This window comes from Periplaneta americana, chromosome 16 (assembly GCF_040183065.1).
Source record: "Periplaneta americana isolate PAMFEO1 chromosome 16, P.americana_PAMFEO1_priV1, whole genome shotgun sequence".
Taxonomy (NCBI): domain Eukaryota; kingdom Metazoa; phylum Arthropoda; class Insecta; order Blattodea; family Blattidae; genus Periplaneta; species Periplaneta americana.
Window position 1 is genome coordinate 14,352,204 of NC_091132.1, and position 20,308 is coordinate 14,372,511.

Consider the following 20,308-nt stretch of genomic DNA (forward strand, 5'->3'; position numbering starts at 1 on the left):
ATTTAGAATTGAAAAACGAGATGACAAATTGAATTTATTTGAATATTATTTACAATTAACGCTAATTATAGTAACAGAACATAACCTTCTGCGACAGTATTGGATTTCCAGCCTCCGTGACTTTTCGCTAATTGTCTTTTGATTGCATATCCGAGAATAATCGATACTTGCGGTTTTATAATGGTACAAAGGTGATTTGTCATTGGATGAACACCTGAACTTTAATGAATAGGTGTACTTTAATGAGGTGCATTAAAGGATTAGTACCAGGTGTATAATTACTACATTTCGGCATAGTCGAGCATAAATTTCTTTAAAAGGGCTCTATTGCTATGGAAAACAAAAACGCAACGAATGTATGCATCAACGTATTATTTCGATTAATCTTGTACTTTCAGTAGCAGTTCTCGAAAATGAACTGCAAACGGTAATATAATTCAGAAAATGTGAAAGAAACTGAATTCGCATTGTCTGTGATGAGGCGATAATAGCGATCCTAGTGGTTAGCAACTATCTATGGATTCATATTCCCTACATATTGAGCTTCGTGACTGTATATACTAGACTGTGGTAATATACTGAATTAGATAACATCACCCATATGAAGATTGTGACTTTATTTTTTCCCGTGCACTCTTCATTTGTAAATAATTAATATTTCTGTTAAGAAATTTAGAATTTGATCATGCCAAATTAATTATTTCTGTCGTTATACTCCCCGCATTTATTAATCACCTCCACTTGTGTACTAATAATATATATTTTAATTAAAATAATGTTTAATATTTCGTTAAACCTGAGCGGAACAGCGTGGCTCTTATCGCTTGCCTGACGAAACGCGTTTGGATGACGTCACCGTATTAACAGAAAATGTGACCAAATTTCTCGAATGCCAAGCTCTTAAACGTTTCACAGTACTACATGACAATCCCACAAAAATATTCTACCTTAAGGAATTAAATAGGTATGAAACGAAATGTCACGTTGCAATTTGTTATCGCAGCGGCACCGTGAATAATAAGTGGAGTTTTGTGAGAGCTAGGACAGGGTCGATGAAGCGCGTGTAGCTGGTTAGATATCGGACTCCGATCGTATTTTATGTACATACAGACTGACTGTAATAAAGCTAAGAATAGAGATGATGAGAGAGTACAGGGATCCGATCGGAAATCGAACCAGGCAGGTTCACTTAAGTGCCTTTCATAGATAAGCTTGTTCTCTTTCTAAGCAAAGAACATATGGCGTACGTTTCTTTTGAACTGAAGAAATTACTTAGTATTCTCTATAATGTATGAACAAAGATTTCTGATTTATCATCTTTGGACACTGGAGTTCAAAGATATCTGGCCTCTAATTTTCTGATCGTGTGAGCGAACTTTCTAACTACGGGATAAGTCAGAACCAAATATAAAACAAATTGACAAACTTTGAAATAGTTCCGGGAGCTCTCAATTGGTGAACTATTTTTGGTACGGGTAAATAAGTATTTGGGAAAATGTTGATGTAGATTAAGTACAAATAATAATAATAATAATAATAATAATAATAATAATAATAATAATAATAAAGCCGTAAATCCCCAGTGGGGCAAGGCCTCCTGCTTGGGCAGGGGTGGCTCGAGTCTTGACCATCAGAAGAGCCGACCTGATGGTCTATTTACATTCCTAGTTCTTTGTCCACAATTTCACTAGCACTGGTTGACTGCGTCCCTCCACCGTGTTCTTTGGCGTCCTATTCTGGTCCACAGTCCTCCTAGCTGCAACTTGAACTCGTCCCCCCATCTGGTCCTCGGTCGTCCACGGTTTCTCCAGCCAATTCTTGGATCCCACAGTGTCGCCGTGTGTGCTCATCTGGTAGGTTGCATTCGTACCACGTGTCCTCCCCAGCGCCATTTCATCCTATTAGCGAGTGTGACCACGTCCTCTACGCCGCTTCGTCGCCGTACTTCTTCGTTTCTGATTCTGTCCTTCAGGCTTATTCCGAGTATTTTCCTTTCCATTCTTCTTTGGCATTTTCCTAATTTTAATGCCTGTTTCTTGGTGAGCGACCAGGATTGCGCCCCATATAGAAGTACAGGTGCAATGCAGCTGTTGAAGATCTGCCTCTTAAATACAAATTATTCCCATGTAATTAACGGTACCAGCAGTTTACCGCTAAATCTAGTGTTTCTTACGATAATTAGAGGGGGGATGAAATTTTTAATTTTATAATGAGGGTATACTGGGTGTTTAGTTCAAAGTGTGTCATGGCTCGCTGTATGCCGTCATGTGGCTAGCCGATGAGCCTAGAGAATTCAATCTTCCTACACTTCCGCAGAGGTGTATAATCTATGAGGCAGAAAAATTGCCTAGCAAGTACGGCGTTCATTCTGAAGAGTACGTACCGATACGTACGGTAACGCCGGTAGTGGCAGGAATGTGAACTGTTTGGAAATACGTACTGTCGGGATATGGGGACAGGGTTAAGACGATTACTTACGTATTTGTTGACATTAACTTCGACGGTCAACATGGACACGAAGCATTTGATTTGTGTTGTGGAATGTTACCGTACGCAACCGATGATAACAAATACCCTGCGTACGACTTTCCGGCGCAAAACACAGTTCGAAAGAGGTTATGGTAGCACACAGACCGTACAGACCGCCATCTGTTGCTACGACGTTCAAGTTATACCGTACACGTTCTCAAGTTCAGATTGAAGAACGCCTTAAATAATAGGCAACTTCTCTAACATATAAACTGAAACTCGCTTCAAGTCGGTGACCCAACAACAGTGACGTCATGACACACTTTGAAATGAACACCCAGTATTTATGTAGGTTACTATTCGCGACACTGATTGTCATCTTCGCCATCTATTCATAGAAATAATAACTAAATAAGCCACACTTACACGAACAAATTATCGACCACTATCGATTAGTAGGGTTCCGGTATCTTTGAACGCCAGTGTACACTTGATTAAATAATTAGGGCTATTTAAGACCCAAAATTAATAAATATCTTTTAGATTTCACTAAATGCAAAGAAATCGCCTAAGATTTACAGACATACAGAAATAGTGCCAGAGTCAAATTCGAATCTCCAACAAATTAGCCGAACACTTTAATGCCACAAACTACGTAGCTCTGTGGAAGGGGTTCACCTTCAGAAATGTTCTAATATAACGTAGTATTGGCGAAACAACTGACTGGCTTTAATTTACTGATCTCTCAACCGGATGAACTTAAAAGTATTTCAGGGTTCAAGGGGCCACTCACATCAGTAATATCTACTAAATGCGTTTTCATACCGTACAGATCCGGTAACAAAATTGGGGCGGCTGAGCATGCGCATTGTATTAGGCCTATAACTGGAACTTGGAAAATTCAAGTAGCCCAAATTTTGTTTCTGGATCTGTACGTAAGATGTAATGGATGGATGAATGAATGGGTGGGTGGACGGATGGACTATGAAAAGAGAAAAAATATAGGTAAGCGAATGGATATATGCAGAGAGATATGGGGTGAGTGAGTTCTTAGGTGAATGGTTAGAGAGAAAGAGAAGATAAATGTATACAGGGTGATTTACGAACTTCTCCCCCGTTCTATGGAAGTGATTCCTGAAATTATTTGGAACAAAAAGTGTAAATAAATTGATGGAATCACATTCATAATTACGAAATTAACGGATTTTACACGTCGATTTATTGCTACAGAAATAGGGAGAATCCGTTTCAAACGCATTTATTTTGCGGATGGACTGAGCTCATTCTGACGTGACACTGCTCATATTATATCCTATACAGGATGTTTCCGAGGTGGTGTTACTAACTTTCAGGGATGATGGGGAAGGGCACATGTATCAATAAGAGATGAGGAACCCTGGTCCGGAAATGACTGAGTCGAAAGTTATAAGCAGAAATAGTTGTGTGGAAATGAAATAATTTTATTCCTCTGTACACCTTATTTATGTGTATCTATCTGTACATCTTACACATACTGTATTCATTTGACGTTGTTTACGTTGTCTACCTACAGTATTCCGTTCAGTGCGCTGTCTGAGGAATGGGGACAGGAAACTACAATAAAGCAATGCAGATGACGTAATGTGTAACGGACATGGTCGGTTCTGAAATGCACGTCTGTAGAAGCAGTGTATGTGTATGTGTATGTGCAGTGTCCAGTCGATCAGTCCTAGTGAAATGGAGGAGTACATGAGAGCGGAATAAGCAGACCTGATTTTCGAATACGGATGAGCAAATGGAAATAGTAGACAAGGTCACAGATTGTATCGGTACAAGTACCCACGTAGGAGACATCCGGCCCATACCATCTTTCCACGACTGTTCCAAAGATTAAGGGAAGAAAGGCACATGGTGCTAAACTACAATTCCATTTCCACACAACTATTTTTGCTTATAACTTTCGACTCAGTCATTTCCGGACCATGGTTCCTCATGTCAAATTGATACATATGTCCTTCCCCATCATCCCTGAAAGTTTGTAACATCAACCCGGAAACAGCCTGTATATTCATGTTGAATTTGTGACATTTTTTCCTATAACTCAAACTTGAGTACACCTAAAACTTTCCTGATGGCTGAAATTTTAGCATTTATTCATGTATTTCTGCATCGTCTTTGATTTGCTTAGGAATTAATTAATTCATTCATTCATTCATAGTGTTCTGCCCAAGGGAAGGTCTTTCACTGCAAACCCAGCATTCTCCAGTCTTTTCTATTTTCCGCCTTCCTCTTTGTCCCTGCTTAGGAATAGGGAATTAAAATTGTCTTGATGTTTAATTACAGCTGGGCCCCGTGGGTGCAGGTCAACCCAAGCCCAGAGTGTTTTCCTACAACGTGGTGTTCGAGCCCGGCGCGACGCAGGATGACGTTCTGCAGTTCTCCGGGATCAAACGTCTCATCGAGATGGCCGTGGAAGGCTTCAGCACCACGGCCTTCTGCTACGGCCAGACCGGCAGCGGAAAAACGCACACCCTTACAGGACCTCCGCGACTGGTAAGGATCAGGGAGAGTTCTCTAGGTTAAGTGAACAGCTGAAAGATGTTCTTCGTGGGAGTGGTTTTAATTGCTCCAGTTATTAAGCGCAAGGCTTGATTTTGTATTTTTTCAAGCGATTCTCTCTCTTTTTTATGCTGTTATGAAAACTCTCGAAAAACAAAGCATATGATTATGTCTCATGACCAGAACATAGCACAAAATAGAAATATAAAAATTGCAAATTTATCATTTGAAAAGGTGAAACAATTATAACAACAAATATAAGTGACACTCGAGAGAAAATTAAACGCAGAATAAAAATGGAAAACGCCTGCTGTTATTCTATTGAGAAGCTTTTGTCATCCACTCTGCTTCCAAAAATACTGAAAGTTAGAATTTATAAAACAGTTATAATACCGGTTGTTCTATATGGTTGTGAAACTTGGCCTGTCACTTTGAGAGAGAAACAGAGGTTAAGGTTGTTGGGGAATAAGTTGCCTAGGAAAATATTTATATCTAAGAGGGATGAAGTTACAGGAGAATGGAGAAAGTTACACAACACAGAACTGTACGCATTGTATTCTTCACTTGACATAACTAGGAACATTAAAAATGCAGACATTTGAGATGGGCAGGACATGTAGCGCGTATAGGTGAATCCAGAAATGTGTATAAAGTGTTAGTCCGGAGATCTGAGGGAAAAAGATCTTTGGGGCGACCGAGACGTAGATGGGAGGATAATATTAAAATGGATTAGAGGGAGGTGGGATATGATGGTAGAGACTGGATTAATTTTGCTGAGGATAGGGATTGATGGCGGGCTTATGTGAGGGCGGCAATGAACCTCCGAATTTATTAAGGGATTAGGTACAGCTTACAGCAGTAACATTTTGGAAATATTTAACTTTTTTTCCCCTCTATTACTGTATCTTCTACAATAATGAAGATTAGTACGTGTAAAACACTTTCCTTCTGCTATATAAAAAAAAAATATTTTTACGATAAAAAAATTATTTACATTTTTTTTTTTTCAATTCAGTTCACTGTGCAGTGATGATGCGTTTCCCTCACAACTCAAAAACTATCCAACATTCTGTGATGAAATTTTTTGTGTGTATTTATGCATCATAGCTACAATATGATGCAAGATCACTTCTCTTTCTTTGATAGATTGTCCGATAAAAAGTAAAATCATTTTAAAAAATGGTCAAATATCAGTGTTTTCTATTACACAGAATATAAAGTATTACTTATTAAGGAATGTAGTTGAAGGAGCATGATATTGTAAACATGAATTTGAGCAATAAAATGAAAGAGAGAAAACACGAAAAAGTTCATAAATTTTTTAGTTATGATGGAAACCTTCATCACTGCACAGTGAACTGCCAACATTTTGAATTTTGAAAAAAAATATATACATAATTTTTTTATTGTTTTGATATAGCAAAAAGGACAGTGTTTTATACATACCAATTTTCATTATTGTACAAGTTATACAGTAATGGAGGAAACAAATGTTGAATATTTCCAAAAATTTTACTGCTCTAAACTGTATCTAACGCCTTAAAAGCCATAAGTACTAAGTAAGTGTATTATGATAATCAGGGAACGGATTTATATGGACTAAAAATATATGAAATATGTAAATATATATGTAGTTATTTTTACCAAAATATGGAATTAAATATGGATTTTTACCAAAATATGGAATTAAATATGGACTTAAAATTATAAAAAAATGACTATGTACGTTAAATATTGGTACATTTTAATCAAACTAAACAAAAAATATAATGGACGTACCTTATCTTCCAATGTAGTTTCAACAAAACACAATTTTTATTGTCTGTTACCATAACAATAGGTTACAAACATTTCTTTCAAGTGCTGAAAAGTGAATCTTCTTCTATTGTCTCTGAGGATAGATTTATACTGACTAAAAGAGCGTTCGACGTCACAAGAAGTAACTGGTACATAATTCAATTTCACAATGTCTGCTGGGGATAAGTCCAAGTTAATCTTCACTGTTGATTCACCACTCATCACAGCAACAACCTTTTGTAGTTCTTCATATCCAGGGTTTTTTGAAAGTACAGTGTCCACCTTAGCTCTTACTGCATCTGCAACTTTACCTCTACCACGATTCAGTTGTTCCACAGTACTATTTATAATTTCAAAACTTTCAGATAGTGAAAGGTGCCTATTTTGGAGACTTTTGAGCGTTTTTATGATGCATGAAAATGTATGCTGAATGTGAGCTAAGTCATTCTTCACACTTATGTCACAGGTAACTGTTTTCGCAGTATCAATTGAGACTGCATCTTCAGAGTCCAATGCAAGGAGAACATTGTTAATAGAGTCTATATGTTCGGCATAATATTCAACTGCTTCTAGCCATGTACCCCATCTAGTTAAAATTGGCTTTGGTGGCAATGGAATTTCAGGGTACATTTCTTTCAACACGTTAACTCTACTGGGAGCTTTGAGAAATACTTTTTTCACTGATGAAATCAACAAATCTACTTTAGGGAAATTGTCTCTGACCACTTCTGCCACACGATGAAATGCATGCGCCACACAAGTAAAATGAGTCAATTTAGGATATACAACAGATAATGCTTGTCCAGCTTTGACCATATAAGGGGCAGCATCGCTAATAAAGAATAACACATTATCGTACATAATACCCTTTGGCCACAGGATACCCATAGCTTCGTTGAACAGTTTAACTATAGTTTTGTTATTGCACTTTTCTAGAACATCACAATGTAAAAGAATTCGTTCAGAATATTGTTCACTTAACAAACCGATAACTACATTACCAACAAGTCTACCTTCTTTGTCGGGAGTCTCATCAATGGAAACCCAAATTGAACTATCTTTAATTTCATCTCTTATCTTCTGTATTGTCTCATCGTAGATGGATGGAGCATACGTCTTCCTAAGTGTTGACTCATCCGGGATTGTATGTTGAGTATATTTTTCAAGGAATTCCCTGAAGACCTTATTCTTTAGTTTGTAGAGAGGAATATCAGCAGAGATGAGAGAACGGCACAGGTCGATGTTAAACTCAGATCTTACATTCGATGTTGTTGGTTGTGTTAAAAACAATTGTCTCTGCTTGGAATTTAGTTGTTTGTTGGCCTGATGTTTACTAGTTGTAATGTGTTGTTGCACCAGGAACTTTTGTGTAGATGATACTGCACACTGACACAAATTACAAAATAATATTTTATTGTCAGTTGATAAACCATCTTCTTTAAATTCTGAAATGTAACTTGTTAGTTTTGATTTTAAATTGACTGAATGACGTACTTTTGGCATATTTACCGTCTTTATAGTATGATTTACAAAACTGAACCTATGTGTACTCTGACTGGCATTTAACTGTTGAGCTGCACAACTGAAGTCTGTTAAAAATTTTAAATTAAATTAATACAGTTTTGTAACTTACTTTCCCATTGTTGATAGGACTGCTAATTTTCAAATAACTCTGATGTTAAAGGGATTACTGAACATGTGTTTAAATCTCTATTGTTGAAATGTATTTTTAAAAGTTAATGGAATTTTGTTTTGTTTTATTGTTAAACCTAATATAATATGGACTGTTTTATATGAAATATGGAAAATATATGGAAATTAACGAAAATATGTACTAAACTCTAAAATATGGAAAAATATGGAAAATAAAAGTAGGATTTTTCAACCCTACACATTGTGAAACATAAAGATAATGCAAAATATAAATTATATTAGCTTTATAAGTAAATATGTATTTACATATAAATCCTTTCCCTGATGATAATAAATGATTGAAAGAATTTCAATTTTGCCCTTTAAATGTACAGAAATTTGATCGGAACAAATGTAACATTGTAAAATTACTTTGTGCGAGATCGTGCGTATTTGCTTGCTTTCCGCACAGAACCAATACGCGGTAAGTGTGAAATACCACATTCAGTATTCCCAACGTAACACACATAACAATTTCCCTCTTCTTACCGCTTAAGCGCGACATTCATTTTACTGCTTTGGGCTTTTAACATATTATTTTTAGAGACGTTTAACATAGTAATAATTATAAATTGGAAACTTACCACTGCAATTTCACCTAAATTGCAATATTAATTATGTTTTTAAATATTTGCAAAAATTAAGTAAAGTCTATTACTCCACGAAACTTATTGCATTCCTGATACAAGTAACATTAAGGAAGCCGTGAAAAAATAAAAAAGATTCCAGATGCCGATGTTATTACTGCAATATGTTATATAAATAATATTGTTAAAATATTAAAAAGAAAAATAAATCATTACATAACCTTACAGTTTGTTTTAAGTTCGCATTTATAGACTGGGGAAAAAAAAGACAGACGTATATCACGGCCTGCTGGAGTATAATAAACACAGAAAACATTTTATAGCAACAATGTTGAAGAAAGATATTTTGGTTTTCCGAAGTTGCCGTCATTAAACAGAAACCAAGATGGAGATTTCATTGCAACTAATTAGAAATTCGTCTTTCAGGTATGTAATAAACGATCTTCGCACAAAATAATGTACGATACACGAGCGGGATGTTTTTTTTTCATGTTCTCGGAAATTAAAAAACTCAACTACGTTTCGCTTTTTCAATCTTTTCGTCGACCATGAAAACGTCAACATACCGCTCTTGTAACGTATATTACTATTACAGAATGAAAAGTTACATTTGTTCGGATCAAATGTACCGCAGCATTCTCTCTCATTTACGGCGTTAAAACGTCGCTGTAGAGACTGCTTCTGTTCTGAGGTAGTAATTGTGTTTGTTTTCCTTGCAGTTCGAAAAGAATCCAGATCCCTACTCCGAGGACCATGGTCTGGTGTTCCGCTCCTTCTTGTACCTGTTCGAACTGTTAAAACAACGGAATGACTTCCACTTCGTGCTTAAGGCTTCCTTTCTAGAAATCTACAACGAAAAGGTAACTCAATTCAAGTTGATATACCGAGAGATCCAAGGAAAAGTGGTCAGGTTTAAGTAATAAATAAGTTTAGTAGAATAATTGATAAATTAAATTAATGAATAATATAGAAACATAAGAAATAAACGAAATAATTAATTAAATATGTTAGGCATATTAACCAAATTTATATACAAGGTGCAATCAATAAGTTTCCGGACTGCCCTGCATGTAGACAACAGACAGGAGATGTAGGAAATGGAGAAGTTATCTAGAATCAGGCAGAGAAGAAAGCTATAGAGATTCCAGGGAAAATCGCAATCGGCTCTTGATATGATTGCACAAAATCACGTGTAGAAGCTCAGTTCTTAAAAACAGTCTGACGCTGTTTGATAGACTGACTCAGCAGGCATGGAAGCAGTTCGTCAGTGGAACGCGCATGTATATTTAACGGTACAATAAATACAAGTGCAGTTCGAGAAATATTGTGATTGCAGGTTGTATGTTGCTGAAAGAGACCACCTTGTGCTTGCAAACAATAATTTTGGTACCTCTGAATTAAGGACTGCACTCGAATATTATTAATCCTTTCGTTCGTTCGTTCGTTTTTTTTTTTTTTTTTTTCACAGAAGTCCTCACACACAAATCCAGTAACTCTCCAATTACGAAGAAGTTATATAGGATAATGCCATAGCAACAAAAACTAAATCCCTCTTAAAGGCTATGTTTATCGCTTTAGAAATAAATTGAGTTGACACTTCCGTTAGTACCGGTATATAAAGTTAAAAGCATATTTAATTAATTTATTTATTTATTTAATTATTCATTTATTTATTTCCTTACTTAATTATTTCTCTCTTCCTTCCTTCCTTCCTTTCTTTTTTCTTTATTTCTTTCCTTCTTTATTTCTATCTTTCCTTCTTTCTTTCTTGAATTATTTCTTTATTTCCTTGTTTTTTGTTTCCTTATTTTTTTCTTTTTTCTTTCTTTCTTCCTATCATTATTTCTTTCTTCCTTTCTTTCCTTTCATTTCTTCTTTCTTTATTTCTTTCTTTCCTCCTTTATTTATTTACTTATTTATTTATTTACTTATACCTTTCTTTCTTGATTTATTTCTTTTTTCCTAATTTTTTCTTTGTCTTTCTTTATTTTTTCTTTTCTTTTTTTCTTTTCTTTATTTCTTTTCTTTCCTTCTTTATTTCTTTTCTATCTCTTTCTTTTCTCAATTTCTTTTCTTTCTTTTCTTAATTTCTTTTCTTTCTTTCTTTCTTTCTTTCTTTCTATCATTATTTCTTTCTTCCTTTCTTTCCTTTCATTTCTTCTTTCTTTATTTCTTTCTTTCCTCCTTTATTTATTTATTTACTTATACCTTTCTTTCTTGATTTATTTCTTTTTTCCTAATTTTTTCTTTGTCTTTTTTCTTTTTTTTCTTTTCTTTATTTCTTTTCTTTCCTTCTTTATTTCTTCTCTATCTATTTCTTTTCTTTATTTCTTTTCTTTCTTTCTTTCTTTCTTTCTTCTTTTCTTCTTTTTCTTTTCATTATTTCTTTTCTTTCTTTTATATTTATTTTTCTCTTCTTTAATTCTTTCTTTCTTTCTTTCTTCTTCTTCTTTTCTTTATTTCTTTTCTTTCTTTATTTCTTCTTTTCTTTCTTTTTCTTTTCTTTATGTCTTTTGTTTCTTTCTTTTTTCTATATTTATTCTTTCCTTTCTTTTTCTTTTCTTTTCTTTCTTTATTTCCTCTTTTCTTTATTTCTTTTCTTTCTTCCTTCCTTTCTTTTTTCTTTATTTCTTTCTTTTTCTTTTCTCCCTTTCTTTCTTTGTTTCTTCTTTTCTTTCTTTTTCTTTTCTCCCTTTCTTTCTTTATTTCTTCTTTCTTTCTTTTTTCTTTTCTTTATTTCTTTCCTATATTTCTTTTCTTTTTCTCTTTCATTGTTTCTTCTTTTCTTTCTTTTTCTTTTCTTTATTTCTTTTCTTTCTTTCTTTATTTCATCTTTTCTTTCTTTTGCATTTCTTTATTTATCTTATTTCTTTTCTTTCTTTCTTTATTTCATCTTTTCTTTCTTTTGCATTTCTTTATTTATCTTATTTCTTTTCTTTCTTTCTTTCTTTCTTTATTTCTTCTTTTCTTTCTTTTTATTTTCTTTATTTCTTTCTTTATTTCTTCTTTTCTTTCTTTCTTTCTTTCTTTCTTCATTTCATTCTTTCTTTATTTCCTTCCTTCCTTTCCTTTTCTTTCTCTCTTTTTCTTTTCCCTTTTTTGTCTTGGAAAGGGAAATTTAACACTAAACTTCCCCCCTCGCCGTTAGTATGCCACTGCACTTAAATGCAACCGAAAGTTATTGCAAGCAGTGACATAGTCTTGTTCAGATTTCGGAAAAAATGTAAGATTTATTCCGTTATAAATTCCTTTGATGCTCGCCTGCTGTCTTGTGATTGATGGAAGCTTGACCCTGATCTTTGCCGAGGTAACTTTCCATGCACTTAACAATCGATTAATGTGCTGACGAGTGGTCGGTTGGGCAAGTTCCTCGAATCGCTTCTAGGTAGAAATACGTAATATTGGTACATTTTAAGTTCTATATCTTAGAGTCCAATTATATTTGTAATAATAATCTATTATTATTATTATTATTATTATTATTATTATTATTACTCAGGCGTGAAGTTCTTGATTATATATATATATATATATATATATATATATATATATATATTTTAAAGGATGATATTGATTGTGAATCATTCATAAGCAATATCAGTCTTCGTATTCCTGCTAAGGGTTTAAGATTTCATAGAATTTTTATAATAGAAATTCTAAATCTCTCTCTCCGGTCTGCAGATGTATAAAATATGCTAATTTGCATGGATTGAACTTGGATGGATTCAATGCGTATACTTTTTGAGTTTTATGTCTGTTGTTAATAATTATTTCTGCTTTTTGTTTAGATAATAATATTATTCTCGGTTATCTTGTATATCTTTGTAATACTATTTATATGATTCCATTCTTCATTTATATGATTCCATTCTTTCATTTGCAATTATTATCTTATTTAATTGCCATTATTTTAATAATAATTTCCATTGTACTTTCATTGTAATTTATATCGTTGTTAATGCTTTTGTTATATTGTCTTTGTGCTGAACTGTAATTGGCCACTGGCTGTTGTACAGCACATTAAATATAAGTAAATAAATGAATAAATAATAATAATAATAATAATAATAATTATTATTATTATTATTATTATTATTATTATTATTATTATTATTTATACATGCTGACTGAGAATTAAGTTTCCAACTATTTTTGTATTGTAGTATACAGCTTATAGTAATACTAGAATGGATAATACGTAGGGATTTTATTTTCCTAATAAGTGGATATTTTTAGTACAAAAGTGATGTAATCTCAGGCGCTGGTCTTCCATCCAGGTGGTCCGGGTTCGATCCCCGGTCAGGTCGTGGTTGCAGGCGGCTTTTCTCGGGGTATTCTCGTTTTTCTCTATCATTCCATTAACACCCTCCACTTACCCAATCATTTCATCTATCATCAGCAATAGTAAAAATAGGTTAGGTTTAAGTCTGGTGGTAGTAGGGGTTTCCGATGCTGATACACGAAGGGCTTGGTGCTCCGGGCTTCTGGGGCTCATCAGGCTACTCGTCCGCGAAAGGGGATCTGGCTCGCTCAGGGGCTGAGGCAGGATGGCCAACTTGTCAGCGTCAGGTTCACGAATGCCCCCCGAGCCCGCGTTGCATTTGGACAATTATCGCATATAGAGGACGCACAAAGGGCCAAAGCGTGCGTAAGTGCACGTACCTGTGCAGGTTCAGCTCTCGTAAAGCGAGGTATTTCTATGGCAACTGGTCATTTGATGAAATAGCCCCGTATGCTCAATGCTTTTTCTTAACGTGAAATCCTCTATAGTTCTATATAAATCACTCTGTATAAAGTTCGTAACGTACACTGTTAAGAAATAAAACTCGTTTATAGTCACGGAGGGTTTCTGTGAACATTCCTTAATACCGGTAATAATTTTATTAACACCGAAGACTGAGTGATGTGGAAAGCCATTTTGTAACTGTCTCGCTGCAGACATAACCCGCGTTCTACGAACCCATATTTCGGTTCCACCGTGTTTAATTATGCAACAGAATAATAGAGTGTAGGTTTAAGACTTCTACCAAAACTACACATTAATAACAATCTATTTCAGTGGAAAGTGTCACAAGTTAACAGGTCTGATCTTTCTATACCGGAAACAGCTGTGGGAAATACTCGTGACAGAAAACACGCGAAATCTGATTTAGAACATTGCCTCATAAATTTTGACTGAAATGTTGTAAGGTGGTGACCTTTATAGGGCGGAATTCATACACGTTGCTAAATATTTGAGCACGTCAACACTCCGGTGACTAAATGTTGATGATGTGACGATTGCATGACTATCCGAACTCGTCAATAACCCAACAGAAGCCGGAACGATCAACTTCGGACATGGAGGGTGTGTTACGAAATAAGCCAGCATTGAGCAGAACAAATTCCCAGATACTTCTTTTGCTTTCTTTTTCGTGGCGCGACATCCTATGGAGGGCCAAGACCGTCAGCTAACTGCCGGCCTCACTTGAATATGCTTTACAGAGGTGAACTATCATCAGTACAGGGATAACATGTGGTCGATCAGTGCGACGATCTTCCCAGCCGTTATAGCTGACGTACGAAACCGGATTTCGGTATTCACTGTAGAGCCCCAAATTCCTTATGGTGCTGAGTGGCACCGGTCGCATACATAGGACAAAATTTTGTGAAAAAATGTCTTCCTTTTCAGGACTCGAAGTAGGGTTCATTCCTTATCGCTGTTCAAGCTATTATTCCCTACACCACGCGGCTACTGTGTGAAATAAATGAATGAATTAATTAAATGAGTGAATAAAATGAATGAGTGAATAGAGTGAACAATGAATGAATAAAATGAATGAAATGTAAAGAAGAATTAATTAAATGAATGAAATGTAATGAAATATTATGAATGAATTAATTAAATGAGTGAATAAAATGAATGAATGAATAAGTGAATGGAATAAATGAGTGAATAGAATGAATGAGTGAATAGAATGAATGAGTAAAATGTATGAATGAATAAAATAAATGAATTCATAAAATTAATGAATGGATGGATGAATGAATGAATGAATGAGTGAATGGAATAAATGAGTGAATAGAATGAATGAGTGAATAGAATGAATGAGTAAAATGTATGAATGAATAAAATAAATGAATTCATAAAATTAATGAATGGATGAATGAATGAGTGAATGAATGGATGAATGAATGAGTGAATGAATGAATGAATGAGTGAATGGAATGAGTGAATAGAATGAATGAGTGAATAGAATGAATGAGTAAAATGTATGAATGAATAAAATAAATGAATTCATAAAATTAATGAATGGATGAATGAATGAGTGAATGAATGAATGAATGAATGAGTGAATGGAATAAATGAGTGAATAGAATGAATGAGTGAATAGAATGAATGAGTAAAATGTATGAATGAATAAAATAAATGAATTCATAAAATTAATGAATGAATGAATGAGTGAATGAATGAATGAGTGAATGGAATAAATGAGTGAATAGAATGAATGAGTGAATAGAATGAATGAGTGAATAGAATGAATGAGTGAATAGAATGAATGAGTAAAATGTATGAATGAATAAAATAAATGAATTCATAAAATTAATGAATGGATGAATGAATGAATGAGTGAATGAATGAATGAGTGAATGGAATAAATGAGTGAATAGAATGAATGAATGAATAGAATGAATGAGTAAAATGTATGAATGAATAAAATAAATGAATTCATAAAATTAATGAATGGATGAATGAATGAATGAGTGAATGAATGAATGAGTGAATGGAATAAATGAGTGAATAGAATGAATGAGTGAATAGAATGAATGAGTAAAATGCATGAATGAATAAAATAAATGAATTCATAAAATTAATGAATGGATGAATGAATGAATGAGTGAATGAATGAATGAATGGATAAAACCAATTATTTAAGTAATAAATGAAACGAATGAATGAATAAAATGATTGAATGAATAAATTAATAAAATGACTACATAAATAAATAAATCTGTAAGTATAATTTTAGGGACATCACAGTAGTTTTGCTTTGAGTAGGTAATAAAAAATAACTTTTTAATATACCTTATAGACGTTAAGTTAAGAAAAATATTATCAATTCATAGAGAATATGAAAATATGCTCTCATGCAACATACAATAAGACCGTGTTTAATAGATTTAGAAATAAGTAATGCATACAAATAAGTTTTAGCATGCTGTTATGATCTCTAGAAATAAAATAAATATTATTCGGTTGAGAAGCTTTTGTCATTTAGTCTACTGTCAAAAAATCTGAAAGTTAGAACTTATAAAACAGTTATATTACCGGTTGTTCTATACGGTTGTGAAGCTTGGAGAGAGGAACAGAGATTAAGGGTGTTTGAGAGTAAGGTTCTCAGGAAAATATTTGGGGCTAAGAGGGATGAAGTTACAGGAGAATGGAAAAAGTTACACAACGCAGAGCTGCACGCATTGTATTCTTCACCTGACATAATTAGGAACATTAAATCCAGACGCTTGAGATGGGCAGGGCATGTAGCACGTATGGGCGAATCCATAAATGCATACAGAGTGTTAGTTGGGAGGCCGATGGGAAAAAGACCTTTAGGGAGGCCGAGACGTAGATGGGAAGATAATATTAAAATGGATTTGAGGGAGGTGGGATATGATGGTAGAGACTGGATTAATCTTGCTCAGGATAGGGATCAATGGCGGGCTTATGTGAGGGCGGCAATGAACCTCCGGGTTCCTTAAAAGCCAATAAGTAAGTAAGTATACATATTCAAGAATTTGTGGTGTATACTTAACGCTGTCGTGCATTGAATCAGGGTAGTGCTAGGCCGCATTGTCTGAAATAGAAGTGCACCGCGAGATCTTCAACCTACGCTCTGTTGGAAATAAAGAATGCCTGGCAAGTTGATTGAATTCGAGTAACGAAATACCAAACCGAACAACGCAAATCCTGGAAGAGAACTGAATAGAGAGCCATTCTTTTGTGACAGTTTTCAAACGGCCAATTCTCTTTAAATTAAAGATATTTCAATAATTGAAGCAACGTGGGATGCAGTAACAGCTCTTCGTTGTCTAAACATAGACCTCTGCGTTCTGTACGTGTTCACTTACAGATTAGCCTATACAGGATACCATTGCTAATGATCTTGCGCCCAACACATACCAATACACAACAAGGTAACAAACGACTGCTACAGCGTACATATCGGGCAAAGTAAATAATGACGTCTATGGCATTGGTATTCACGTTCAGTTGAAATGTAAACAAATAAACTATTATCAATTTTAAAAACATTGTATTTTAAAAATTGAAACTGAAATTATAAAAAATAATTAAATTTCACTAGACATTTTCTTCAGTAGAGCGATATGTACTGCCTATACAATGTTGCCAGTTTATATCGTTTACACCCTGTGTAAACAAAAATTATCAATTTAGTATAACCAAAAATTAATTTGAAGTCTTAATCTGAGGTTAATTTGTTTATACAACTGGCCATTATAGTCAGTACTCTTCAGAATTTAACACTGAAACAAATATAATTAATTGATTAACTAGTGGACTTACTCGTGTTAATTATGTAAGATTTGTGCAGCTTACAGCTGTTTCAGTGCTTCACGCACCATCCGCAGAGCCTACTAGATCACGGCGTCATCTTGAACTTCTCTACCTGTTATGTGGGTGTGTTTGATTGTTGAAAGGTGTTGAAGAGTGGAGTCAAATAGTGTGTGTGTACTGAAATTGATCTGTGTGTTGAGGATTTGATCGGGGTGTGTTTTAGTGTGTTTGTATATTTCGTATTGTTCTAGTGTGTTGAGTTTTTGGTTCTTGGGTTGTATGTGTAGGATTTCCATGTCCGCACTATTTGACTCCACTCTTCAACACCTTTCAACAATCAAACACAACCACATAACAGGCAGAGAAGTTCGAGATGACGCCGAGATTTAGTAGGCTCTGAGGATGGTGCGTGAAGCACTGAAACAGCTGTAAGCCGCACAAATCTTACATAATAAACAGAGTAAGTGTACGCAAGATTCAAAATGGATGAAACAAATAGTTCGTTAATAGCTGGAGTAAGATATGAAAAATTAAGCACATAAAACTAAGTTCATAAATTGGTTTTCAAATATTTATTAAATACTTTTATTCGATTTAAAATCGTTATATATTCAACTATGATTTAATTCTAAATCGCGACACCAGTTGGATCAGGAATTGCATTCGTTGATTGCTCGTTGTTTGTTGGCGGTGTAGGAACATTCGCCAAATCGTTGACAATTTGTAACTGTACTGCAGACGATAGGTTAGAAAAGTCTCTTTTTTAATGCTAAACTGCAGGATCCTCAAATCAAATTTTATAATTTCTTTTGGGATCAGTTTTATAAGAAGCTGGGACATCCTTCACTAGTACCACAGTCTAGTATATACAGTCGCGAAGCTCAATACGTAGTAAATATGGAAACATTAGATAGTTGCTCACCACTAGGATCGCTAATATCGCCTCATTACAGACAATGCAAAATAATACCGTCACAGTCTATTGTTTCTAGCACCCTCAAAACTCAAGCTTCGTGACTGTATATAGTAGACTGTGCTAGTACTGTGTGCGCATAACACTTGATCTAAATGTTTTCATTTCATAAGCCAAATTACTTCTTCCAATCTGACAAATAAAACGGGAAGTGTAAATCTGCCCGTTCCAGGTGATAGATCTCCTCAACCCTGGTTCAGCACGTAAACCTCTGGCGGTGAGATGGTCTAAGAAATCCAGAGGCTTCTTCGTGGAGAACCTCTTCACTGTAGACTGTGAAGAACTCGACGATCTTCTGGCTGTCTTAGAGGAAGGTTAGTTATTTTGTTACTAGTTCATTCATAGTGTTCTGCCCAAGGGCAGGTCTTTCACTGCAAACCCAGCTTTCTCCAATCTTTCCTATTTTCTGCCTTCCTCTTTGTCTCCTCATATGATCCATATATCTTAATATCGTCTATCATCTGATATCTTCTTCTGTCCCGAACTCTTCTCCCAGTCAGTGACCCAACCAATTCCTTTTTCTCTTTCTAATCAGATTCAGCATCCTTCTTTCTTCACCCATTCTTTCCAACACAGCTTCATTTCTTATTCTCTCTGTCCACTTCACATGCTCCATTCTTCTTCATATCCACATTTCAAATGCTTCTATTCGCTTCTCTTCGCTTCATCGTAATGTCCATGTTTCTGCTCCATACAATGCCACACTCCACACAAAGCACTTCAATAGTCTTTTCCTTTGTTGTTTTCCCAGAGGTCCGCAGAAGATGCTCCTTTTTGTTACTATAGAGGATTCCACGTTAAGAAAAAGGTATTGAGTATATGAGGCTATTCCATCAAATGACCAGTTTCCATAGAAACGCCTGCCTAATACACAGCTTCTACAATGTACTAGTCAAGGCCCATAAAACCAATGCTTTTTTCTTAATGTGGAAATCTCTATAGTACTACACTCTATAGCATTGATTTTCAAACTGTGAAGAGCGATACCGTGGAAATGTCGATCGAGGCGCCATTGAAGACTCTTGCTGAACTTCAGTCGAGCTCCATGATAACGAACACAGCGCTAGTGACCTCTCTTTAATATTTTTAAATTATAAGCTTTTTTCCACCTGTTAGAATTCAAGTTTTCTCAAATTTCCATATAAAAACAGCTCTTCATATGTTTTTGGGCCAATCTTTTCAGAGTATATAATGCAAAAAAAAATACGTTCAATTATGAAATTTTATTTTGATACGTGAAGCACCAGAAATATATGAAGATCAAGGCAGCCGAAACGTTGAAAATTACTGCTCTATACAAATAACTGTAAGCCATACTTCATATTCTGCTTTTCGACTAACTAACGTGATGATTTTTTGTAGCGAAATGTTCAAAATGACTTGTCGGTATTTTCTTTCTCATTTTGCATAACATTTTCTGAAGTATCCTACACAATTATAATAAAGGTAAAAATTGAGTCATCCCCATTATAGGCCGTGCACGCCCACAGGGTAACGGGAGGTTAAGACTTTCACTTGTGCTATATACCATTCTCAAATAATTAGAAGGAATACAGTAGCTTGCAATACATTACGCATGAAGGAGTAATTCCTTCAATAGTTCGCGAGATACTGATGTGAACTGCACGCATGCAACGCCTGATAAACGCCCTTGAACTTCGACGTGTACTACATGTGTATTGTTGGAGGCAATGTTTG

At 34.8% G+C, this 20,308-nt stretch overlaps 1 protein-coding gene across 2 annotated transcripts in view; it reads left to right on the forward strand.

Annotated features, from left to right (window-relative positions):
• LOC138691235 (kinesin-like protein KIF12) overlaps positions 1–20,308 on the forward strand; it is a 303,486-nt gene that overhangs the window by 215,562 nt on the left and 67,616 nt on the right. For both annotated transcript variants that reach the window (XM_069813042.1, XM_069813043.1), the window contains exons 5-7: positions 4,792–5,001; positions 9,803–9,943; positions 18,783–18,924. In XM_069813042.1, coding sequence (XP_069669143.1) covers positions 4,792–5,001; positions 9,803–9,943; positions 18,783–18,924 — 493 coding nt within the window. The remainder of the gene's footprint in view (positions 1–4,791; positions 5,002–9,802; positions 9,944–18,782; positions 18,925–20,308) is intronic.